The 25,585-nt window shown below is 40.4% G+C and overlaps 1 protein-coding gene across 3 annotated transcripts; it reads left to right on the top strand.

Annotated features, from left to right (window-relative positions):
• The first annotated feature begins 2,420 nt into the window (after nt 1–2,420).
• BTBD3 (BTB domain containing 3) lies at nt 2,421–24,734 on the top strand. 3 transcript variants are annotated; one of them, XM_069787567.1, is made up of 6 exons: nt 2,421–2,534; nt 4,269–4,355; nt 14,695–14,959; nt 15,539–15,629; nt 16,133–16,251; nt 20,358–24,734. In XM_069787567.1, exons 3-6 carry the CDS (start codon nt 14,817–14,819, stop codon nt 21,388–21,390), a joined length of 1,386 nt encoding a protein of 461 aa, XP_069643668.1. In that variant the 5' UTR covers nt 2,421–2,534; nt 4,269–4,355; nt 14,695–14,816; the 3' UTR covers nt 21,391–24,734. The 3 variants fall into 3 exon arrangements, with proteins under 3 accessions (XP_069643668.1, XP_069643667.1, XP_009914150.1); XM_069787566.1 differs by lacking the exon at nt 4,269–4,355 and having other exon boundaries at nt 2,436–2,534; XM_009915848.2 differs by lacking the exons at nt 2,421–2,534; nt 4,269–4,355 and having other exon boundaries at nt 8,137–14,959.
• The last annotated feature ends 851 nt before the right edge of the window (nt 24,735–25,585 follow it).

Below are 25,585 nucleotides of genomic sequence, written 5' to 3'. Positions count from 1 at the left end.
AGCGAGCTGCACAGAGGTCTGCTTAGCTCAGACAGGTAACCACACGTCTGCGTTCTTCAAAGCGGGTAACTAATACTGGGTGTTTAATTGCAGGAGGAAGAGGAGAGACTGCAGCTCTGAACGTCAGCACTTTGGTGCCAAGCAGCAGTGCTGTGAGCATGTGTTTGAGCTGGACCGTCCATGCAGACGAGGTGTAACCTCTCATCCCATGTCTGTAAGTCTCCATGAGTGAAGAGGGCTGAGGATGGGGTGGGACTGGTGCTCCGGTGCTGTGTATGGCCTCCTGCACCACTGGCTGTAGTGGAGCAACTTCAGACGGGTGTGCAAAGTCTGCTGCAGGGTGGTAGTGACAACTGCTTCAGTTTAATTCAGTGTTGATATCGGTATTATACCAGAGCCTGGAGCTCTTTGGGGGATGCTAGGTAGTCATGGTCCAATCCCCTGTGCACAGCTGAACAAGCTGGGCTGAAAATGCAGGTGAGCTCTAAGGAGCCCAAAACAGCAAAACAAATGTTATTGAGCGGAGCCCCTAATTTGGGCAGCCCCTGCTGCCTCTCAATCAGAAGTGCATGTGTGGAAAATATCGCAGGACTTGACCTTCTATGTCCTGGATGTGCTGGGGTTATGGCCAGAAAATATTTTCCCACTATGGGATTTCAAATTCAGGTTGCAAAATAACCTTCTCTAAACTGGAAGGAAAGGGCTTCTCCCCACCACTTGCCCATCTAGATTACCCCAGTTGCAAAAGGGCCTTTTAACTTCAGTCTGAAAATAGGATGGAAAGTTACAGTGGTTATATACAGCATGTTTAGGTTCACTTCAGACAATGAATATTTTTTTGGTTTCCCAAGTCCCAGTTAAATCATCATTTACATGCTATGAATTAAAGCATGTACTCTGCCGGTAAAATCCATAAGAGTTATAAAGTGTATGTGTATATATACAGCATTATTGTTGCTATTTAGTTTCTCATCTATTTTAATAGCTAAAATATTAAAATGGGAAAAGCAAAGTACTGATTATCCACAGATATGCCTAATTTCACCTTGTGAAGGTATCTGCTCAAATAACATGTATAGAATATATATATAAAAAAATGAATGTTCATGGGAGACTGAAGCTGGAACACAGCAGCGATTCCAGAAATAATTGTTTCTTCGAGGGGGGAGGAACCCACAACCCACCCTAAAGCTTCAAATAAAGCCTTTTGCTATGCTTTTAAAAATAAATGCTAACAACACATTTTAATTTCCCACGTGGTTAGATACACCAGTGTTATGAGAAATCCCTTATTTATGAAGCTCATGAATAAACCCAGGCACTGATCCTGGAAATGCTTCTATCCCTGTTGATTATTTCTTCAGCAGCTCAAAAATAAAAAACATTTTGCTGCTTTTTGCCTTTTTTGTTGTTGTTGTTGTTGTTTGTTTGGGGGTTTTTTTAAGCCTGCAATCCTATGAGCAGCAGGATGGGAACAGCTCATGCAAGGAAGGATGTACAGCATTAATCTCTTATTGTGTGATTGGGTTTATTTGGAAAAAAACTAAAAAAATATGAGGGGGAAGGGTGGTTCATTCTCAGGCTGCCTGTTGCTGGGACTGGGATGAAACATGGATGCTGCTGTCAGAGGAGTTTCTGCTGTAGGGTTTGTTTTTATTTTCTTTCTTGCTTAGAGGTGGGGGCAGTAAGAGTGGATGAACAAATGCAATGTTTTATATGGAAAAAAATATTTGGTCCTTATAACTTTGCAAATCAAAAAAAGCTGTTCTCTAAAGGGAACGGTGAACTCTTCTCCTCACAGATACCAGCGCACACAAAAAATAATCACTTTTTTAGAGGGTGAATCCTCAAACAGGTTGGATGCGATAAGCCAAGAACGTATTTCTATTTCAGGCACTAGTGGGATTTTTAATTTTAAGAAAAGGTGGTTAGTTTGTCTCCCACCTTTTCTAAACTATTTTTTTGGTGCCAAAGCCCCATTTTTGGTGGCGAAACCTGAAGTCTTTGCTGCTGCTGGGACCCTGCAGGCCCTAGGCGGCCCCTGTAGCCCCAGCGCCTCGGCAGGCTGCAGGGCCAGGCTCTGACTGGCCTCTCGTTGGGCGAGGGCCGGTGGTGCCCTCTCATAGGGCGGGGCCTTGTTTTTGAGGGGAAAAACAAACAAAAAAACCCCGCCGGACTGGAGAAACCGCTGCCAGCGCCCCCACGCGCGATGGCCCCACGGGAGGCGTGAATCCACCGCTGGGGAGGAGCCCCCGCCCGCCGCCGCAGGGGCGGCCTCGCCGCAGCCGCCCGCCCCCCCGCTGCGGGCCCCGTGCGGAGGCCGCGGCGCTGAGAGCTGAGCCCACGCGCGTCCCCGCCGCCACGCCACGCCCCGCCCGCGCGGGCTGCGCGCTCGCGCCCGCGGGGAGAGAGGGCGGGCGGGGTGCCGTGCGCGGCGTGCGCGTGCGCGCGGGGCGAGCGGGCGCGTCCTCGAGGCGGGGTTGCGCGTGCCGTTGCGAGGGGCCCCGCCGCCCCGGGAGCGGGGGCGCCCTCAGGTCAGTGCGGGGGGGAGGACGGGCGGTGCACGAGGTGGCCGTTACGGCTGTTACCGGGCGGGGAGGGGCGGCGGCGGGGAGGGGAGCGCTGCGGCTCCGCTGCGGCCCCGCTGGGCCCCGCGTCTTGCGGGGCCGGGGGCGTCCTGGGGTGGGCGAGGGAGCTGCCGCTTGCCGCGGCGCCGGGTGTAAGGGGCGCGTCGGGGCGGCGGCGCCCGTTCCCGGCGGCGGGCGGGCTGGGCTGTGGTGGCGGCGGGGGATCCGGGTCCGGGGCGGGCAGGCAGGCGGCCGTTGGTCCCCAGCCGCCCTGCGGGGACCCTTCCGTGAGGGACGGGGCGGAGCGGCCGCACCTGAGCGCCGGCACCGGCGGGAGCTACCCGCGCCAGCTACCCGCGCCCGCCGCGAAACTTGGGAAGTGAGAAGCGGGCGAGTTTGGTGGGGATCGGATCCCCGAGCGCCCGGCCCGGCGCTGAAGCGGTCGGCTCGCCCGGCACAAAGAGCCCCTTGGAAAACGGTCTTTGCTTGATCAAAGTCGTTATTTGTGTCGTCAGCCGCTTCGAGAGGTTTCATTCTTACTTTTCCTCCCCCCGCCCCGAGCATGCAGCTGCCTTTTGTACAGAAGCGGGTTGGCTTCTTCGCGGTACTGGGAGTGAACCGGAGGTGATAAACCGCTGTAAGGGTCAGGTGGTTTGGGATCAAAGATGAAGTGCTAGGAGCACCGAACTTGGGAGCCGGCTGTTCCAATGTGCCTGACCCGGCTGGGCAGTGGGCTCTTCCGCGGGTGGGTGTGTGTAGGCTAGCACTTCCACTTGGAAAAAATTCAGAGTTATGTAAACCTAAAAGTTGGGGTTTGAGGTATTTTTTTTCTGCTTAAAGTAATGCTTCTTTTAAAGAAGAAGTATTTTAAGTATCAATTCAATAAACTTCTTAGAGGAACAATTAATAATTTGCACCTGGTTTGACATAAATACCACCTTCTCTTCGCCACGTTGTTGGCTGAATTTCCTTATGTACCTATGTCTGAAGACTGACTAGTTCCAGTTAAGGGCCCGCACCTTTAAAATTTACTATTTTCCTGTTTGTTTTGTGAAAGTCCACCTGTGGTAACCTTCAGGTTTATAAATTCATTTGCCTATACTGTTTCCTGACTGGTGATGCATTTTAAAATAGGAGGGAGTAGTGGGTTGCTTGCTTGAAAGTGACAAAAAGTTTGAACTGAAGTTATGATATTTAAGTGTTTCTAAAATGATGATTACTAACATACCTAATCAACAGACTACGTCTCATCTGAAGAGTGCTGGTGCAGGTTTTCTGCACCGTTGTTAGTTGTCACCATACTTTGTTTTCAGCATGTGATCTGTATGTCAAACTTCAATATGCATCCTGAGCTTTTTGAATGTTTTTTGTAGAGACAGGTGATGTTGGGTTATAGGCATACAATACTATATTTGATGCTACTTTAACTTTTATGCTAGAGTCAGGCTCAAAATAGCTTTTATTTTGGTGGGAAAGAACTCGTCTCACCATTTCCTACAGAAAGTATGTGCAGTATGTCACAATGCATAGTATCTTGGGTTTTCTGGGTAATTTAACTTTGCAAATCAAGTCCTTACTCATTTGAAATAAGTTCCACAGGATTGCCGAAGTTGAATTTGGAGTGCAGTACTTTTTTTAAATGCCCCACGTAAGTACACTGCAGCTAACTGCACAATAACTTTCCTTGTGTTTCCCCTCCAGTGATCCTCAGCTCTGCCCTGGAGGAAACACCTTTCAAAAGCAATGTGGAATTCCTTTAGCTTGTCCTTTAAGGTTGAAAAAAAAGATGTAAGTTTTATTATTTGGATTATTATTATTATTTGGACACTTGCTTGTTAAAGCTCATGAGCAAATATTTATTTCTAAAGTTATTATTTGGATACTTGCTTGTTAAAGCTTGCGAGCAAATATTTATTTCTAAAGTTACCAAAGAGTTGTTATGTCTATGATGAAAGCATCAGTGTTAGGGTAGGCTCAGTTAAAACAGAGGTCTGATGATTGATAAGCTGTGCATTGTGTTGTCAGAAGAAATTTAGGTCTTCACCTGTTGTGTGAACTTGCGCAAATGACACTAGCTTTGCAACAGAATATTGTCCATGCCCAGCATTAGCTTTCTCTGATAATTCAAGATAGTTCTCCTGTGACACTCTCTCTACTAACTCCTCAAACCTTGCTGGCTATTGTTTTGTTTTACATGAGCAAATGTTCAGATACCTGAGCTGACATGGAAGCCCTGTTTTGTGAGGCACTATACAAATGAGTGATAAGCAACACTTTCTATCTCAAAGAGCTGATAGGTAAGGCAAAACAAGGAAATAAGAGATGGGAATCTTGGAAGGAAAAGATTAAAAGCTTTCTGTGGTGGAAGTTGTCTTCAGTTCTGTTTTCTGCCATGAAGTTGAATTCCAAACCCATGCCTTAATTACAAAACCACATTATATGTATGTATGTCAGAAAACTGGGGGGGGGGAGGGACGGACGACACTACATGACACTTAAGTAAAAGGTCACTTCATTTGAATTTGCAAACTTCCCGTTTTCCGGGCTTGACTTGTCTGTTTTCTGATCCTGCTGCTGTATCTGAGTTTGATAACTCAGCAAGTCAGAGTAAAATAAAACCAAGGGAGTCCAATGTCTGGCAAGTGTTTGCATTTTAAAACACTGGTGAACTGGTTGGTGATCTGTGAATGTCTGCTGGCTGTCCTGGGTAAGTAGGGTATAGAATCACAGAAAACAAATTTGGAAGGCACCTTGAGACATCACCTTGTCCAGCCCCGTTACCTGTATCATGAGATTACCTGATATCCTGAATAAATATTTCACCAGGGGATCATGTACCATTTCAGTACAGGACTGAAGGACTTGTTGATAACATCCTCCTGTGACAGGATATGTATGTACCAGGTTACACTCTGTATTCACCCTAGCTGCAGTTTCTCCTCTTCACATCCAAAGCAATTTAAAGGAATCATTTTCTTAAAAACCTGCATTCTCTAGAATTACATCTTTGGTGCCTCCCTGTTTGCTCAAAGCATGCTTGGTTGCAAGGGTTTTCTGCAAGTATGAAAAGAAAGCAACTCCTCAGGTACCATGTTTGCTTGTGCCTGATAGGTGTGAGATTTTATATGTAGGCTTGCAATAGTTGACAGAAGAAAACCCCTTTAAAATCTAATCCATAATATGCCACATGCTACTTAACAGCATGTCACCTTGCCCACTTAGCAGGGGAGCAAAGTGCAAGCCATACTCTTAACACTGGGGAGGAGCTAAAGCTAGCTGTGTATTATTTACAACAGGAATGTACGCAGTGGCTTACACTGTCCCATTGTTGCAGTTATTTTGCCTTCCTTTGGAGTCCTCAGCATACAGGTCAACTTGGAGGTGAAAGAAATCTCTGCCTTATTAGGCAGCTTGCTTAATTTCTGTCGAGAAACATAGCTCAAAAGAATGCTGTGTGATATTAGGGTAACATAGCTCAAAAGAATGCTGTGTGATATTAGGGTAATCTAATGCACTTAAAGCGCACCTAGGTGCATTTGACTTACTAGCGCTATTTGATATTTTTTCTTCAGTAATACTCTCCTGTCAGACCGAGGTGATACTACTCCATGTATACCAAGAAAAAGTAAAGGTTTTCATACTATGAAACTTTATAATATATAAAACTAATGTGTATGTATGTTTACCTTGCACAGTCCCTTAATTATGCTCTTATGTTTGATTACTTGCACCTTCCTTAATTTTTTTCTTTTTTTCTTTTTCTCAAGTTCTGATGTGTCCTTGGGTCTCTGAAACAGTTATTGTGGAGGAGAACAGACATTTAGGATATCGTAACATTGCTAGACAAATACATCTTAATGCTTAAAAATATATTCTGAAACCAGAATTTGAGGAGTATGTATGTTCATCTTGAAAATTCATTACTGCAAAGTAGCTGCAATTCACTTGTAAAGAGGAGGAGAAACTGATCAAAATACTAAAGCATAACTGATCTAACAGGCAAGTGTGACTGAAATGTTTGCAGCAAAGGAAGGTAAATCTGATTTTCTAAAACAGTTGATAAGATAAAAAATTGGCAATATCTTCATCCCCCTGTGGAACGGCCATTCAGAGGCTGCGTGTGCTGCGAGTCTGGAAACAAAGTTAAAGCAAGTTACAGGATCTACAGCTTCTAATGTGTGGCAAAGGAAGATTAATTCAGTACAGTGCAGTTTAATGGGTGTAACATTTGATTCCATTCCTTGAATTATTTGGATGCAGCTCAGGTTAGCAGCAATTAGTCTCTCATATCTAAAAATTGGGGTTATTAAACAATTGTAAAAGCATTGCAGGAGTTGTTACTCACGGGTTTTGATTCTCACTTTGGAGAAGCAAGAGCAACTGTGTTTCAGAACACATTTCTTATCAAATGCTTGGTTTGCCAAGGGACTGACCTGTTCCTCTTTCACTAACTGGGGTAATCTTCCTCTTTTGTCATTTAAAATGCAGTGGGAACAAGAAGCTGTACCAGTTTTTCCCCCATTTAAAATACTGAATGGGTCCAGATCTGTTGTTCTGCTGTAAACACAAGAGTGCTAAGTTGCTGATCTGCTTTGGGTTTTTAAGCTACATGTTCCCTAAACTTCACTAGATGTAAAACTGTGGATTAGCATGATGTAGGTTTCCCATGACAGACCTTAATGACATTTACATTACACCACCTAACCAAGCTTTCCAAAAGTCCCCTCTGTTTTTCTTAGCCTTGTTGGAAGGTGCTGGTAGCATGGCAGTTCTAGGAGACTGAAATTTGCAGGCCACAGAACAGGTATGGCATGGGTGGTAGCAATATCCTCTCCCCCTCTTTTGTCCCATGGAGTACTTCAACGCTATGGTTTGACATGGTGAAGGTAGGTTATCTGCATGTGAAAAACGTAGTCCTTGAATTATATGCCAACATAAGCAACTGTAATCCAGTCCCCCTGTGGATGCTCACAGGGTAGTTACTCTTCTAGTACCATCGGTTCTCACAAGCAAGGACTCGCTGAGAAAGTGTCTTCTCTTTATCTGTGGTAGCATTTGCATTTTGCAGGCTTACTCTATGTAGGAGGACAAAGGTATTTGGGAACTGCTGATGTAAAAGAGCAGGACTGGTTGCCTTACGACCTGCCCTTTATAGAGCCTATATTGATTTAACTGTTCAGTTTAAAAAGAATAGTTTCTAAGCCAAGTTAAAATTAGTATAAAGGTTTGTCTACATCAGCAAGATCTGTCTGTGAGATGGGAAGCTCTGTCTGTAGTCATGCGATCCCAATCTCTCCCTTGAAATAGACAGCATGTGAGTACTAGTTGTGGTGGTTTTTCTGAAGTGCACAAAGATCACAGGGCACTGAACAATCATTAAATGCTAATGACTTTTGATTACCGTTGACCTCGGTCAATTTAGAATTAGTGACCTAGAGACGAAAACCACTGTATCTCATTACCAATTTCCTGAGATATCTGATCTTTCCTTTGTAAGTCAGTTTTGGTAAGAGACAGAGTAGAATTAAAGTTGACCTCTGTCTTAAAAAAGGTTGAATGCTTTCAGGTTTGCAATATCATGTTTAGAAATAAATTTTAAAAAATGGTAGCCACTAAGAAAGAACTTATTTTTTGACCCCACAGATTGTCAAGAGCAAAACTCAACATGAAATGAAATGGACAAGCTATAGTAGTAGTGATGGGGAAGAAATGCATAATTTGACACTTTTAAATTAGTAGAAAAACAGTTTATCTCCTGTAACATTGAATTGAATTCTCATTTTGTAGTTGCAGGTTTTCTCACCTCAGAGTTCATTTATAATTCTTGTTTTCACTTTGAACTATCAAGAAGCAAATTCATACACATAGAATAAATTGCAAATTGTGCTCTGGGCTATTTTCTACCTGCAGTTCCCAAACTATGGTATTGGGGAATATATCTCAGCAGCCTGGTAAAATCATATATTTTGTGTTGTAATGAAGCATTTCACATTACTACTTTCCATATGCATGGAAGAGAATGTTCGTGTGATAATTCACTGTAATGGGATCAATGTGTTGTTCACTGTAGGTTGTTTAAACATAAGCCTTTCTTTATGTGGTTATTGTTTATATGGACTGTCATTCGTGCAGCAAGCATGGTATTGAAATCTTAATGAAAAAAGAAGAGAATTTTAAACTTTTTTTTTTTTTCTTGCTCACTTTAATACACTAGGTATATTTATCTTGACCCAGCTGGGAACAAAACCTTTAACTTTAAAAACAAAACCCAACAATGTAGAGAAGTTTTTTGTGTTACGTTGTGTTTGGGGCCTAAATTGCCCCAAACTGGGGTTAAATTGCAAGCTTTAAGCAGCTAAGCAAGAAAGTAAGGGGAAAAAAATGACAGCAGGAGATGTTGCACTTTGTGTAGGAACAGGTTCATGGAGAGCCAATTGAAATCCACACAGAAGGAAAGTGGTTGTTTATTCGCAAGTAAACATAGGGCTAAATGTTACTCTTGAATATAATTTTTTATTTTGATTGCTTTGTCTCAAAAAGGGAATTGCTGTAAAAAAACAAAATGAAAATGATTGCAGGTACAAAAAGGACATATTAAAAAGATTAAGGCTGCTTTGGTAGGGAGACCAAAAAGAACCACCATGCAGCAACATAGCCTATATGGTAGCAAATAATAGAAGAATGAAAAAGACATCTGAATACTCATTCTTTAAGCTTCTATTTTATATAAGTTTGTATTTACCTGTTGACCGAGCTGCTCAGGGCTTTCTGCTTTTGTTTCCTTCAAAGCATTAAGGCCATTTAGGAAAAAAATGTAAAAACTATCTTAGTGGATAATGTTACGCAAAGTGTTTAAATCCTCATGCCTTAAACGCGAAGCAGTTAAGAATATTTGCCAGTAGATATGTTGCTAGTGTAGTATAGGACCTATAGCAAAATACAATTTAGCTATTTTGGACTTTGGTTTAAAGCTTCTAGCGTTGGTTCAAGATGCGGTTCTACTCTGATACTATTCTACTCTTTCCCAGCTCTTGGCTATTCTGGGAAAGAAATGCTCTCTATTTTTTTTTACCCTATATTCTGGCTTCTCTGAGAGTCTTTACAATTTTGCCCATCTTTCTCCCTGCTTTTAGTTGTCTTTTTTTTTTCTTTTTTTTCCCCCTAACCTCTCCATAGAAGGCCTTACTGAGTAGGAGTTCAGGGCCAGCTTTTCTGTGCAACAGAATGAAGTGGATGCAATCCTGGTTACTTTCAGTGCTGCCAATCAGAAACTTAGGAGAGGGGAGGTTGGAAGATTTTGTCAACTCTAATTAAATTTTTTTACTTGAGGAAATCAAGAGTAGAGCTATTAGTCCCCTTTCCAAAATAGCATTTTTACAAACAAAAGGGTTGGCATAGTGATCAGGAAGGATTCTTCGAAGTGACTACATAATTCATAGATAGGTAGATAGAACTAGGCTCCTCAGCTGTGTGGGTTGGGTTTGTTGGGGGGGGGGGGGTATTGTTTATTTGTTTTTTGAATTTGTACATTCCATTTTTAAATGAGTCCTTAAAGTCAAATTCAATGAAAGTTAGCAGTGGACAGGTAGATTTGTTAAACTACAGGTGTGTGTTTGTTTTCGTTAATCAAGCTGTATCATCTGAAATTTGTTTCCTTGTAAGGGGAAATACAGAATTTAAACAAAGAATGTTAATAATGCATAGGGATAATAACTACCAAGGGAGAGACTTGGCAACTTTACAAAAAAGAAATATATGCATTTTCTCATTGCCTACTTGGAATTCATTCCTTTATTCATGATCTGGTTGTAACAGACAATTGGGAATTTTGATGAACGTGTGTTTTTTATAGAATTGTCCAGTTTGCAGTACTACATGACGAATGGACCTGTACATGAGAGATATAGAAAAACAAAACTTAGAAGAAGCAGCAAAAAACCCCCAAAAAACCCCAAAAAACAAACTTGGGTATACTTGCTATTGCAGCAGGAGAGACTGATGTAATATGAGGAAGAGTACTCCCATCAACCCTGGAAATTCAATGATTTCTCAATTGGAAGTTACCTTTAGAAAGGCATAATTACAGTAGTACCATACTATTAAAAGTTGTACCAAGAGCTGGGCTATAATATGACTCCTGTGCCAACCCTCACAATGGTGTGAAGGTATATTATGGTCTTAAGGAATAAATGAAACTGCAATTGCAGGTATATTGCACACATTTGGATTTGAAGAGCAAAATTGACATTTCTGTTGTTCACAATATTTAGTCAGGAACTGATTTCCATGGGCTTGTAACTTGCTTCTAATAATTTGAAAGGGGCATGTAACTTGATGCGTGGTATCTCAGCCTCAGAATATAGTCTTTTGCTTAATTCTTCACCTCTGGCATCTTGGATTTTCCTTAGGCTAGTGTTAAGATTTAAGCGTGGAATTTCCTACACCCTTTAACTTAAAGTATTTGTGGTTTGACCTCTTTGCTTACAAAATAAAGATTAATGTGCCTTTGAAGAACTGTATTTCCCTTTTTCTAAGTTGTATATATCAAGTTTGGTTCTGTTAATATATAGTTAATGAAGAAAAATTAGAATTGCTGAAGAAGATTAGGAACACATTGTAATAAGCTTTCAAAAACTGATAGATCTTTGGGTGAGAGGAGGTCAATTTCCTTGATCCTCTTGCCAGAGACAGAGTGATTTGAACTTGGGGTTTTGACTAGTCTTTCAACAGGAAGTAAGTAGTTCATAGGTTGCTTTTACTGACTGCTAACGTATTGATTTGTAAATTCATTAACAGTATATGTATAGTAAAAGAAGAAAACTATGTTGTAGGAAAATAAATGGAAGTTGCTGCCAAAATGGAAAGAATAGTGGGTAACTAATTCTTTGGTGGTTTTTTTTCCCCATTTCACATGCATCTAATGATTGGTTTAGAAGACTTAGTTTCTAAGCTGATGAAGTGCAGTGGAAGGTGGTATAAAGTCTGTAACAGGTTTGTAGATTTTTATAGGAACTTTTGCAGTCTGTTGTGGAATTGACACTATTTTCCAGTTACAGCAGACTAGATTTTGGTGGGTGGCTTAACAACAGGCTAAGATGGTGGTTAGGCTTTCTATTTACTGGAGTGGATTTTTATCCTGTCATGAAAATACTTGTCTCCTCGGGGGTCTGTCTGACTTCTGGATTCAGGTGGAACATGTTTCAGCTGCAGCTTCTCCCTCCCTTCCTTTCCCAAGAAAGCACAACATGCTATACATGTGTTTTACAGAAGTCAAAGGTATGGTGGACTCCTGCGGCTTCACGTTTATGATCTTTCCCAGAATGAGTTGACCAGCGAGTCCATCTGCCATTTTCTTCATTTTCTTTCTCTTCTGTAGCCTCCCAGTGACCTTATCAGGTGTGTGTATAACCTTTGGATTTGTACTGGTCAAATGGTTTGTAAAAAGGACCTTGACTTTTCTATACTTCAGTAGTCTATGAAACTGATTTATGGAATGAAAATCAAATCTCTCGTCTTTGACTGCTATCTTTTGCCTTCTGCCAACTGCAATGCTGAGAACCAGATTTTCTGCAGAATGCATGGTTTTTCTTATCTTTAAGGATTTTTTAGAACTTCTTTCTTTTGAAATGTCTGTCCTGTGCAGTGGCAAAAGGGTTAGTAACTAGAAGGGCTGGAAATTTACATAAGGAGGGGAAAAAAACTTAGGCAAACTCAACAAACTAAAATTTTGTGCTGAGAATACTTGCTGTGTCCCTGTTACAAACTCTCAGCTGTAAGCAGTTATAACCATCACATCTGTGGGGTCAGTTTCTTCTGTTACCCCTTTTTTTACCTCTGTACAGTTTAATATGGCTTAGGTGGTTAGTTTCCCTTCCAGATCAATCTGTTGCAGATAAAAAAACGAAAAACAAAAGGCGGGGGGGGGAGAAAGAAAAGCTTGCTAGAAAAATTATTTCTTTGGAAATTACATAACCTGCCTCTCAATGTATTTAGGAATGTATCTCTGCCTTTCAGCCACACGAGGCATAAGGCACCATCTTCTTTTAAATTACCAGTGAAGGAGATTTTGCTCTAAGACATTGGATTGTGAAATGTAGCAGCTGAGGCATGGACCTTCTGTTTTCCCCCTTCCATAAGCAGTGACTTCAAACAGAGAGGACAGATGTGTGTCTGGAAATGGTATCATCTCAAACCACTGCAGTGAAGTCTCTAAGTGGCCAACTGCCAGGGTGTCTAGTTGGTGTTTAATATGGAATGTCTCCCAAGGAGACCTGATAATCTTTGAAATACCTGTACTTAGGTTTTACAGTTTCAGGTTTAAAGACATCCAGAGATTGTGTGTTACAAAACTATAGCTGTGATTCAAGCAGTTGTGATAGTGTTTCAATAAATAGCCTGAGTAATACTTCTGTGCTTCAGTTTAAGTCAGTGGCAGATTTCTGAAGGGATTTCAGCAAGGTCAGCCATTTCTCTAGCAACCTTTGATCACTTTAATTTTGCTGTTGTACTTTTGTCCAGCAAAACTAATTAAGGCTAAAAGTGGCTAAATTTGCTTTGAAAGCAAAAGGGATTTTTTTCTTTAAAACTTGAGAATAATTATGAAATCTTATTTTAATTATCCCCCCCAATATCTTAAGGTGTGAAATATTGACACCTAATACCTAGTATTTTTTATTTCCCTGCTTTTGAAGTGGCTATGTTTACTTGTTTGTTTTTGTTTTTTTAATACACTTGACCTACTATTAAGGAAATCTGATCTAAATTTAAGTTCTAAGTAAACTAATGACTGAAAATTCGTCTTCTTTCCTATTTAAATGGTTTGGTAGGGATAGCTTATATTCTGTTTATTTCAGAAAGTATTTGTGGATAAAATCAGAGTGTGTTTTCATCTCGAGGAGTGATTTCTGCCTGAGACTCTCTAAAACATGCAGACTTTTTCATTTAGTGCTTTAAAATATTGATTAAATATATTCACTCTGGTTTGCTTTAATCTAATTGCATATCTAGAAGTTTTCTTCTGATGTGGTGCAGCCATGTCTGGTGTAAGCTAGCTTAATTAGCAGTGCTTAGTGATTTGGGACCCCTGTTAAAGGCTATTATGTTATCTAGAAACAAGGAGTTAAAGCTAAAGCTGTGACCTCATCTCTATTCATGTTACACTGGAGTAGAAGCTGCGCTGAAAGGGATTGTTTAACTGCATCGCTGTCTTTGCTGCTGCTAGTTGATTGCTTTAATTTGGTTCTGATATCTGTAGCGTGCTTTTGCTGATCAACTGTTATGGTGGGGATTTGTGGGAATACTGGAGACATATGAAGTCATGCTAATATCAACTGCATGTGGAAATAGCTCCCACAGGAATACTTAGACTCAAGTACGTCTTTCTACCTGATTTCAACTTTTTATTGCTTCCCCTGTGAAAATTCAAGCAGCATCAAGGAGTGCTAAAATACACAGCCTTCTGGCCAGTCATGCACTTACGCAACTGTGCATGCTATTTATTACTTTATTACTTAGCGCTACATATGAAAGGAAGAGCGCAACTGCTGTCGCTTTAATGTCAGAGCGGCATACGTTACAATAGGTGTCACTGTGCGGCTGGGTCCAATCGTTATCGGTGACTTCAGCTATTGGCTCCGAATGCTGGCTGACTCCATCTGCAGGGCTGCAGGGCTGCAATACCTACTCTGTTCCGATCCGTTCAACGCACAAGTTCAGCTTGCCGAGCAGCCTAGCAGTGCTACGGTGTGCATCTTGCTAGCCCCCTTCAGAAAGCCGGTGCTACAGCCACACGCATACCCTCTTCGCAGGGTGTTCCGCTTGCAGGCGATTCCTGATCAGGAAATCTGGAAAGAAGTAAAACTAGCAGGAATGATGGGGGTGTGTTTAACGATTCAAGCACTGGATCAAACTTAAAGCCAGTTTCTTACTCGGTGCACTGGAAAGGTCACCTTGTCTTGCTGGAAAAGAAGCAAACTCTCAGCTCTGCTGCTCTCTGCTTAACAGCTTCCACGTGCATTTCTTAATGTTTCTAACTAGTTAGGCTATCTAGCTTTACAGACAAGTATACTCATGGTAGATGAGAAAGGAAAGAACATGAAATGTCTCACCTTCTTCTTGATGCTTCCAGAGACGGTTAAGAACAGGTCCAAGAAGAGCTCTAAGAAGGGAAATAGCAGCAGCAGTAGCAGCAGCAAATTGCCTCCAGTTTGCTATGAAATCATTACCTTGAAGACCAAAAAGAAGAAGAAGATGGCTGCTGATATTTTTCCCCGAAAGAAACCAGCCAACACTAATACAACTGCTGTCCAGCAGTACCACCAGCAAAATCTCAATAACAACAACACTATTCCTGCACCTAATTGGCAAGGACTTTATCCAACCATCAGAGAGAGGTAAGTTCAGGGCTGTTTATTTTTGCTGTTTGAATGGAGGGGTGAAAAGTAGCAAAATGTTTGTAATGTATATGTTTGTTTATTAGTTTATTTGCTGAAGAAAACACAGTTCTCTTTTTTTTTTTTTCTTTTTTCTGTGTATGTGTGAAACAAGTATTTTGCTAGTGGAAAATATTTTAATATCTCTTTTCCAGACAGTGCAGCTGTTTGTTTTGAGTAAATAAAAATGTTGCTGGAAGCAGCAGCATACCCGTAATGATTTGCTTTAGACCTTAGTGGAGATTTTCAGTGATACACACTCTTGACTTTTTGATTTCCACTTTTTGAAAAGTTCTCATAAGTTTTGGGGTTTTTTGTGTTGTTTTTTTTTTTTATTGCACACAGACACACATTTGCCCCCTTATGTTTTTTATCTGGTATATTTGTGTGGTGATGTATAAAGTAGCTTAAAACAAAGTGTGACCTGCTTCTCTTTACTAACACACAACTTTAAGTTGTTAAGAAATTACGTTTCTTGGGTCTGGGCCAAGCACAGAATTACTAGGCGCCATAAATTAACACAACTACCTCTGTTTGTAGAAATGCAGTGATGTTCAACAATGACTTGATGGCAGATGTTCATTTTGTGGTCGGGCCACCAGGTGGGACCCAGCGGCTGCCAGGACACAAAGTAAGCAACAGCTGCATTATCAGCTCAGGCGGGGTTAGCCAGAGAGAGCTCCCACGGTTACGGTGGGACATAGTGTGGGAGGCTCGGCTCTTCTGGGACAGGCGTAATTCTGTATTTTAAAAGGCTACATGCAGTGGAATAGTCTGTCCCTTGCTTTTCTTTGTGTTTCCAGTTAAAGAGAACACTTGTGCTAAGGCAGTCATTGTAAAGTTAGGAATACTGCTTTGTGCTGCTGATTAATATTACTCTTGAGATTTTCTAGAAGTGGTTAACTTCTGTAGTGGATGTGAGCATTTTCCAGTAGCTAATGCATATATGCCCATGAGAGTAAAATACAAGGAAAATGTGTGATTCTGTTCTTAACTTTGACTTCATTTCTTACTGAAGTGTGTCTGTAGAGTCTGTCAGTGAAGCCCAGTATGCTGAGAGTGGCTCTCCCACATTGTTTTTGTTGGCAGTGCTTTCAGTTTAAAGCATGAAATAAGATTTCCCTTTCTCAACAGTATGTCCTGGCTGTTGGGAGCTCTGTATTCCATGCGATGTTTTACGGAGAGCTTGCTGAGGACAAAGATGAAATCCGTATACCAGATGTTGAGCCTGCTGCTTTTCTCGCAATGCTGAAGTAAGCATCATTCATCTGCTAGATATGTTTTACTTTGTGATGTATACATACACTGGTGATGTCATAGTTAAAGTAGTAGACTTCCGTATAAACAGAAAGAAAGCAGTTGCTTAAATATTCTTCTGTCTGTGCTTCAAGTATTTTAAACTTTTACCTCATTTTGCTCTCCCCCTTTACTTCCAGGCATGCGTATATTAGATAACATAGGCAGTTACAAATAATGACTTTGACGGGGATCTTTGGGCACATTGTATACTGTAATGCCTATTGATCTGATTTGTCACTACACATGTTACACAAAGGAATGGAGTTACTAAAAAGAATTGTCAGCTGTAACAAACCCCCCCCCGTTCTACTTTGCAAGCATAGTGAAAAGTTAAAAACACACACAACAAAAAAAAAACCAAAACCCAGAATTGCTGGGTTTGCATATTGACGTCGTTCCAGCTCTTTTATAAACTTGCTGTATGCAGGTCTTGTCTTAAAAAAATGACCCTAAGCTACTGAATATAGCCTCTGAAAATAAGTTTCTCCTCATCTATCATATTGATGCATTTGGAAAGTGATAAAAAGGCTGTTTACCTGAATAGGGTTTTTTATTCTAACACGGGAAAAACAGTCAGTTTGCATGATCATTATTTTTCTTCTTGCAAACTGCATAAGAAATGCTGTCTTTTCCTAAATGAGCGTAATGAAGCAGCTTCCCTGCTGAATTGTGCTTGAATGTATCTTTAAACTCTGATTATTAAAGAGAAATGCCCCATCACAGAAATGCTATGGCTTTGAAGGTTTTTTTCCCTTCAGCTATAGTAACTGCCATTGCTTTCTGATAAAGAATATACATTAGTATCTGATAGTGATCCTTTTAATGTGCTGCAGATTTTCTTGCATGTAATGGTGTAATCACTACCTAGCAATTTATTGTATTTCATAGATTGTTTTGACTAGCTTGTGGTTACAGAATGGTTTCTCTTTTTTCTTTTACATTTCAGTGGCACTGTACATGAACATTCAAAGTTGCATATAGAGTTTGTTGCATAGAGTTTTTATAGGTTATCATGAACATCAGCAATGTTCTGCACAAATATCAATAACTGCCAGGAAAAGCTGAAGTTACACAGATGTTCTGTAGACCTGGAATATAAAGTTAAGATATGACATTATGTAGGTAGGTGCATTATGGATCCTTGCTTTGGGCCTTTCTGGTTTTGCGGGTGTTTTCTGCAGAGCTCAGACTTGTGCTTTACTTTCATGCAGAATTTTACAAGGCACAAATACAAGATACTTGGATTCCCTAGCCCCCCTTCCTTTTTGAACAGCTAATCTATTTCACTGTGGCTAAACATGATTTGCCATATAAAAACTGAATACTTTCTGAATTTATCATTAAGAAATGTGTTCAGAAAGCAAACCTGGAAAAGAGAGTATCAATACCGACATCTAGGTCTTGGCATATTATTTAGCCCATGGCAATTTAGGAAACTATCTTTGAGAGCATGGCCAGAACCATGGAATTCTTCACCTTCTCAGCTTTTATTTAAAAAACCAAAAGACCACAAAAAGTTTGTGGTCTGTGTGAGTGTTGAGCTAACCTTGCCATTGCTAACTTCCCCTGATGCAGTGTGCTTGAACCTGCAGAGTGCTCCTGTGTCTGTGAACGCCAGGGGTGTCTGCAGCCGTGATGGTGCAGGGAAGGGAAAGGGATCTTGCTCAGCAGTGCAGCATTCCCCTCATCGCAGCATCCAGTGCGTGTGCTGCACTGCGTGGAGCTTGGGAGGAGCCATGGTCCCCCTCACTTCTGTCCCCCTGGGAAATCATCTCCATGAGTGTTGCTTGCAACTGCTGTGAGCAGTGGATGGCAGAAGGCTTGTGATACTGTTGCTGCAGAAGGAAAAGACTTTTTACCTATCCCAAAGCAGCCCTCCCCTTCATAAGCTGCTTTCCGCAGGCAGGAGGGGTGCATCATAATCTTCATCAGAAAATACATTGAGCTTATTTTTGTGGGTTTTGGGGGTTGGGTGGTTTTTGTTTTGTTTTGTTTTTTTCATTTTTGTCTCCCCTGGACAGTGAATTCTCATAGCATAAATATTTTTTTTGTCTTTTACTGTATAGTAGGCATTCTGACAACAATCATCAAACAAAGTATTGCCAGATGTACATATGAAATAATACCTCAACTGGCAGATACTAATTATTCTCCCAGTAGAATTGCTTTGGCTGTTCTCTACAGTTTTAAAAATAGGGTTAAATTCATAGTCTAGCTGACACACTGAATTGGTGTCTTTAATGTATTATATTTTACCTTAATCTTGACTGTTCAAGTTAGAACCATGGTCTCATCCTAGGATGAATGTGTTACTAAACTGTCAAACCCTGTGGTCTAGCAGAATCCTCTGTTTAAGAACAGGGTGAAACTGGAATATCAGTAATTGCAGACCAGAGTCGAGGTGCATTGGCAGAGTTAGAAGTGTGGAATATTGCTGACAGCTGATCTGTGCTGTGTCTGTTGTAAATCAGTGATATTAGTTCTTCACTTTCATGAATATTAAACCAGCAACTTTTGTACTATTTCAATTTAAAACAGATGTCATCATTCTTTGCTGTACTAGCAGGCAAAGAGAAGTAATAGAAGGGAGAAAAGAGTTGGAGAGCAATGAGGAGAATCATAAAAATTAATGAATTGATACATTGAAAATTGTTTGGACAGTAAAGGAGCTAAGCCTGTAACCAGTGATATATAGATGTGCTCTTTGTTGTTACAAATAGCCCAGCTGAAACCAAGTAATAAAGGTTAAAAAAAAAAAAAAAAAAAAAAAAGGTTTGGGTCTGTGTAAGTATTCTTTTTCTCTGTAACCTCTAAGATTTTATTATATTGCTTGAGCAGTACCTGCTCTGCATGTTTTCTAAGTGTGGCTTGGAGGATAGTACCTTATACCTGCAAAAATACAAATGAAGATATTTACAACTATAACCAGATAAGTGTAGGTACAAATTCCACTTTATAAGCACATCTGTTCTGCAAGAAATACATTGTGTTGGGAAACCTGCTAACTAGAAAATTTTAATTAGCACAGGGTCGCATACTACTTCAGCTTTACTGGAGGAAGACACTTTTATCAACCATAACCATCAAGACTTGCTTATCCCTGTGAAGAGTAAAATTGCATTTGGCATGGTTTTAGCACATTGCACTCACCAGCTGCAAATGGGGCCCTGAAGCATGAGATATTAAAACGAACAAACTGTACAATGCTTCATTTCTCTGAGCAATGAATCCCAGCAGTTTAGTCACATAAATGAATTTCACCTTCATCTCTTCTACCACGCTAGCGTAGCAGTAACGTTCTTTTTTTCCTCCTTATGCAATGAAACTGAGAGAAAACACTGTGCTAGTGGAGCTAGGATGTTGTAAGCATTAAGAAACCTGAAAATTAGAATTCTGTGCCTTTTCCTATATGCTTCATCACCCTGTTAAAAAAAAAAACAAACAAGAAACAAAAACAAAAAATCGCATACACAAAAAAAGCCACTCCCCTAAAAAACCCAACCCAGTAGTTATGAACATGGATAGCACCTGATATACTTTGATAGTAATTCTATTCTTGTACTACCTAGTTATTCCCAATAAACTTGTTTTCATTCCTGTATTTATATATACACCTCAGTAAATCACCATTCACCGTCATGGGACATCCAGTCCAAGTACTGTTTGTAACGTGTTCCAGACTGTTGTGTTAGCCAAGTAAGGTAGCCCTTGAGGAGCTACTACCTGAGGCAGATAGCCTTTCATTAGCCAAAGCGTGTATGGAAGGAACACAGAGCTGGAGGGGCCATAGTTTGTAAACATAACCATTGTCTACACAGCATGTGCCCCAAATGTGAAGTTTTATTCACCTTAGATTTGAGCCTGTTCTCTTCCATGGTCTTACGTGAGCGATGGATTTGGTTTGTACTTTCTTTCTGGATTTAATCAGTGTTCCCCAAAAGCACTGCTTAGCTTTAATGTGGAACAATTTAAATATTCTTTGTTTATCATTTTCAGATGTTGTTGACAAATTATGTTTTTGCATTAAGCTGCAGTGTTACATGCATGTGTTTTATTTCAGATACATATATTGTGATGAAATCGATTTAGCTGCAGATACCGTGCTGGCCACTCTTTATGCTGCCAAGAAGTATATCGTCCCTCATCTTGCCCGCGCCTGCGTCAACTTTCTAGAGACAAGTCTAAGTGCAAAGAATGCCTGTGTGCTGCTTTCCCAGAGCTGCTTATTCGAGGAACCTGACTTGACCCAGCGCTGTTGGGAAGTGATTGATGCCCAAGCTGAGCTAGCTTTGAAGTCTGAGGGGTTCTGTGACATTGATTTTCAGACACTTGAAAGCATTCTCCGAAGGGAGACTCTGAATGCCAAAGAAATTGTTGTTTTCGAAGCAGCTCTGAACTGGGCTGAAGTGGAGTGTCAGCGACAAGAGCTAACCGCTACCATAGAGAACAAGCGCAAAGTCCTCGGGAAGGCTCTGTACTTGATACGCATCCCTACCATGGCCCTCGATGACTTCGCAAATGGCGCTGCTCAGTCTGGGATTCTGACTCTCAACGAAACCAATGATATCTTCCTCTGGTATACGGCTGCCAAAAAGCCAGAGTTACAGTTTGTAAGCAAGCCCCGTAAAGGCCTTGTTCCTCAGCGATGCCACCGTTTCCAGTCCTGTGCTTACCGCAGCAACCAGTGGCGCTACAGGGGCCGGTGCGACAGCATCCAGTTTGCTGTTGATAAAAGAGTGTTTATTGCTGGCTTTGGGCTGTACGGCTCCAGCTGTGGATCGGCAGAATACAGTGCCAAGATTGAACTCAAACGACAAGGAGTTATCCTAGGTCAGAACTTGAGTAAATACTTTTCAGACGGTTCTAGTAACACTTTTCCTGTGTGGTTTGAATATCCAGTGCAGATTGAGCCTGACACCTTTTACACAGCTAGCGTGATTCTGGATGGTAATGAACTCAGCTATTTCGGACAAGAAGGAATGACAGAAGTTCAGTGTGGGAAGGTGACTGTTCAGTTTCAGTGCTCTTCGGACAGTACAAATGGCACTGGGGTACAGGGAGGGCAAATTCCCGAACTCATATTTTATGCTTGAATGAAAGTGTATGGAGACGAAGCATTTTGCTATGAAGAACCTGTCTGGTTCAGGCCTACTGACACTTAGCTTTTTATCTGCAAATAGGTGATCAGTACAGGTAATATGTAACTAAATGCTGTGGTCAAGTTACTGGCTTGCTATACTTGTAGCATCATTGGTGATAAAGTTTAAGTGTAATATTTAAACTGGAAGCTCTTAGGAACAAGCAAGTTTTAAAGGCTTTATAAGAGGGTTGCCTGTTTGCTGGTGATGCTAACCCTTTCTTTGATGCACCTGTGAATCACCAGAGGATGTCCCCCCGGCTTGTATCTCACTAAACACTGTCTTCATTGATCCATTTTCTCTTTCTCCATTTCCTGCTTTCTGCTTGTAATTTTTTGGGGAGGTAGGGGTAGAAAATGAAGAGCCTTGTTCTATAGCGCTCTCTTCTATCTGCTCTTCAGACTTAAGAGCTTCCAATAAACTGAGCTGCTTTTGATCATGGGAGCCAAAAGAAGTGCTTCAGTTGTAAGGAGAAAAAGCAGAGGTTTAAACCTTCATCCTGTGACATTCTCCTGCAGCCAACTGTTCAGGATGGCTACAGGAAGATGGAGAGAAGCAAGCAGCTTTCAGAAAGCTACACAGCATGCTGACCATGTCCACAGTACATGGACATGTTTACAGTGAGGGGGGGATGTGGGTTTGGCAAGTTACGCTCAGAGTTCATTTTCTAGGAATCCCACCTTGAAGGCAAGGAAGTACTTGCACATGTTCAGATTGTACATGCAGCTCTTGAAATTCTACTCCCATGACCTAGTTTTTGCTACATTGAAGTTGATTTGCTATTTAAATGGCTTTTCTTTGAACTCTTGCTAAATAAATGGGAATTAATATCTATCATCCGATGCAGGATAATTTTTTGTTTGTTTTGGGTGGGGTTTTTTTCTTCCTGCTAAACATGGTAGAGGCAGATTATAGAGGAACAAAAGAACGTACCAATCCTGACTTGGACTTTTTCCTGTAATATGAGATTTCTTATTTTTATTACCATACATTATAAGTGAAAATTTAGACAGAAAGACAGAAGATTCCCAGCTGTGGTCATATTACACTTAGTGTATATTATCAGATAACAGTGAGGAGGAGGAAATCTCTAACGTGTTAATGTTGGATCTCTGGCAACTGCTTATGTTTAGACATCAATCAGAGGATTATGTGGTACAGAACCTTTTCCTTGTCTGAATTTTTTTTTTCCAAACTTCCTGTTATATGTCTGTATTGTTTTTGGAAAAGTATTAGGGATCATGACTCCATTTATCAGGGAAGGAAGCGAGTATAAATAAGAAATACAGGTACTGTTTAAACATAAGAAAATCCTTCACCATTGCATTGGGACAGTTGCTTCTCAGAGGCACACTACCTATTGTAAAGCATCTCATTTCACCTTTGAAGTGGGTTCTGTTTGTTGCGTATGTTCTAACAAAATGAGAGGACCAAATGATTCTTTAGACAGAATGAAGATTAATGTTACGGTTTATCAACACGTTAATGTAGCGTAATCCTAAATTCACTTGTCAGTTTTGTAATAAAAATGTTTTTCTCGTATGATTTCTTACCAGTTTAGTACTGTTACTCTAAGTGTTTTTTGACGGTTGGAATCCTGGCCCCTGGCCATCGTAAAGTGCCAGTACATCTTTGCAGTGTCCAAAATACCATCTGAAGTAAGGAAGACTGGAGTGTAGATGTCAAACACTTTATGGCCAAAGCCCAGATCTACTCTCTAGGTAATAAAAGGAGAGCCAGGTAAAAAACTGCCCTGCAACATCTGTGCTTTTCACCCATCTTAGTGTTTAATGTTTTTTATACGTACATACATACGTGTGTGTTTACATTTCAGAAAGAATGTTGCTTATAAATACCCTCAAAATATAGAGAAAAATGTTTTGGTTTTTTGTAACAGCTGTACATAATCCAGACTGTTAGTGAAATCTAAACAGAATGCTCCATGGAAAACTCCCAGAGAGAGATTTTAAAAACCTCCAGTTAATTATATTTAGATCTGCAGCCTAAAATAGATGGGAGTATGAATTGTATGGACTGGAGGAAGAGTTGCTGAAGAGACTGCAAAAAGGAATCTTAAGATTGTGATGAGGTAATGGTCATCTACTTTTAGACAACATCTGAGCAGCAGTTCCATTTATTTAAATACATTTGAAAGCAGAGAAAGATGCTAATCAGCTGATTAAGTTTTCTTACAGCAAGTGGTTGATGTAGATGTAATTACTCTGAGTGATGATCAGATTGACAAGTTGCTTGCAGTAGCAAGCTACATTCTGAGTTGTTTGGAAAAAAAACAGGTGCCTCAGCTGGTGGGACAAATCAGAGTACTGCGTTGGTATAACTAGACTTGGGTTCTCACTTTTAATTTATTTTTTGTTTTTTCCTTATCTGCAAATAAAGGTGAAGTATCTACTACGTTCACTGGCTGGAACAGAAGTTAAGAGATCAGAATACTGTGTAACTGTAATATGTAGAAAATGAGCTGTTATTTAATTATTATTTTATTTGCTACTTTTATGAAATCTTTTTGATGAAGTAGGATGAAAGCAATCTCTAGCTTAATTCCTCTGAGTCCATTCCAGGTTTTAGAAGCTGGTGCATGTAAAGTTTTTCAGTATGGATGAATAAACATAAGCACGCCAAAATACCTTTTGATGCTTACAGCACAACTTGATTCTGAGCACTGCTTGATGCTAACAAGTACTGGTATATAAGAAGGTCTCTAGTATCAGTCACCTTAGGACATCAGGGCACTTAAATACATGTCTAAATGTGGATTTGGTTGGTTTAGCAGTAGCATCCAAGCTTGAATACATTGATTGACATTTTGCAAGCATCAGCCATATCAACCTGGAATGTAAGCATAATGTCGATAGAGATCCTTTTGTAGATTCTGTCTTAAACTGTACCTGGCCATCTTTGCTACTTGTATGTTTGATTTTCCTGGTGAGGAGAATCTGTGATAAGAGAGTATGATGTAATATACTTTCTGCATATCTAAAATAGTATTTAAGTAAACATTTTAATTTCTACATAGTTATTGCACTGAACTGTTTTGGGATTATTTTTTTTTATTTGTTGTGATAAACTCAGCTAACTTCAGGTCCCAGCACCCATTTGTGGTGGAGCAGTGTTTGACCTTAGCAGGCTTACAGCATTATTTATAAAGGACAGATATATATAAATATGAAGTACCTCATGTTGAATGTTATTGTACTGTATCTTTAATGTCACAGTGCAGATCTTGTTGGACTCATGAATGTGTATAATCACGTTAAACAAAAATAAAAATGGTTCTTAAATGGTTGTTTCCTGTAGTATCTTTGAAGCATGAGCTGTGAAAGCCATTACTTAGTTATCTCTCTTAGTGATTTCTATTGTTGTATACTTGTGCACAGATATTTGTTGAACTTATGTATTCAGAGATCTTTTGATCCCCAAAGAAGTAGAAATCTGAGGAAAAAAACAAGAACAATGAAAATGTTAATCAGTTACATTGTAGAAAGGTTGACGATTAAGCTAAGGAGCTAGAGTGAATGAATTAATTTGTGCGTTATGAAAGACCTTGTCTACTAGCATTAATATTTTAATGTTCTATTAATATTATTAAGTATGTGGAGATGAAGGGGGAGGGTCTTGTGTTTATTCTAAAAGACAGTTGACACGGGAAAGGCCATGGTTTTCAGTCTCTGATATATCAGAAGAAAGAACATGGTTAGTGCCAAGAGGCTGTTCTCTGATGAAAAGTTAATTACGTAATATTATTCAGAATTCTGACTATTTTCTTACTTAACAGTTTTCTTCCAGGAGATTTGAAACCTCATTTTAAATACTTTTATGGTCAGCTGAAGCCCCACTTCCATGATGTCCATCTCCAAGACCTTTCAGATATTACTAGTAATGATAAGAAATACTCCACAGTGTGATACAGAGACATGGAAACTTAACTGAGGAAGTCTTCCGCAGTAAAAACAGTACCTTCAGACTTCATCCGAAATTCTGATTAAAGCATGTTTTACAGGCATCAAACTTGTCACTTTTGGTAAGCTGTTTTTCTAGAATTCTTACTGTGATACTTGGTACCATACTGCTACATTCTTGATCCAAATCCTTTAATGTGTCCAGTGCTGCTCATTAGTTTGGAGCTGGCTTC

The sequence above is a fragment of the Haliaeetus albicilla genome, chromosome 7 (assembly GCF_947461875.1).
Source record: "Haliaeetus albicilla chromosome 7, bHalAlb1.1, whole genome shotgun sequence".
In the NCBI taxonomy this organism is placed as follows: Eukaryota; Metazoa; Chordata; class Aves; order Accipitriformes; family Accipitridae; genus Haliaeetus; species Haliaeetus albicilla.
Note: the sequence above shows the minus strand (reverse complement) of the source record. Positions and strands in the feature narration are given on the sequence as shown.

What these genes read in the sequence shown, in the direction of transcription:
- BTBD3 (XM_009915848.2), top strand. Translation starts at nt 14,637, where the DNA reads ATGGTAGATGAGAAAGGAAAGAACATGAAATGTCTCACCTTCTTCTTG. An exon ending in TATCCAACCATCAGAGAGAG is followed by an intron (nt 14,960 to 15,538) that starts GTAAGTTCAGGG and finishes CTCTGTTTGTAG; the next exon opens with AAATGCAGTGATGTTCAACA. An exon ending in AGCGGCTGCCAGGACACAAA is followed by an intron (nt 15,630 to 16,132) that starts GTAAGCAACAGC and finishes CTTTCTCAACAG; the next exon opens with TATGTCCTGGCTGTTGGGAG.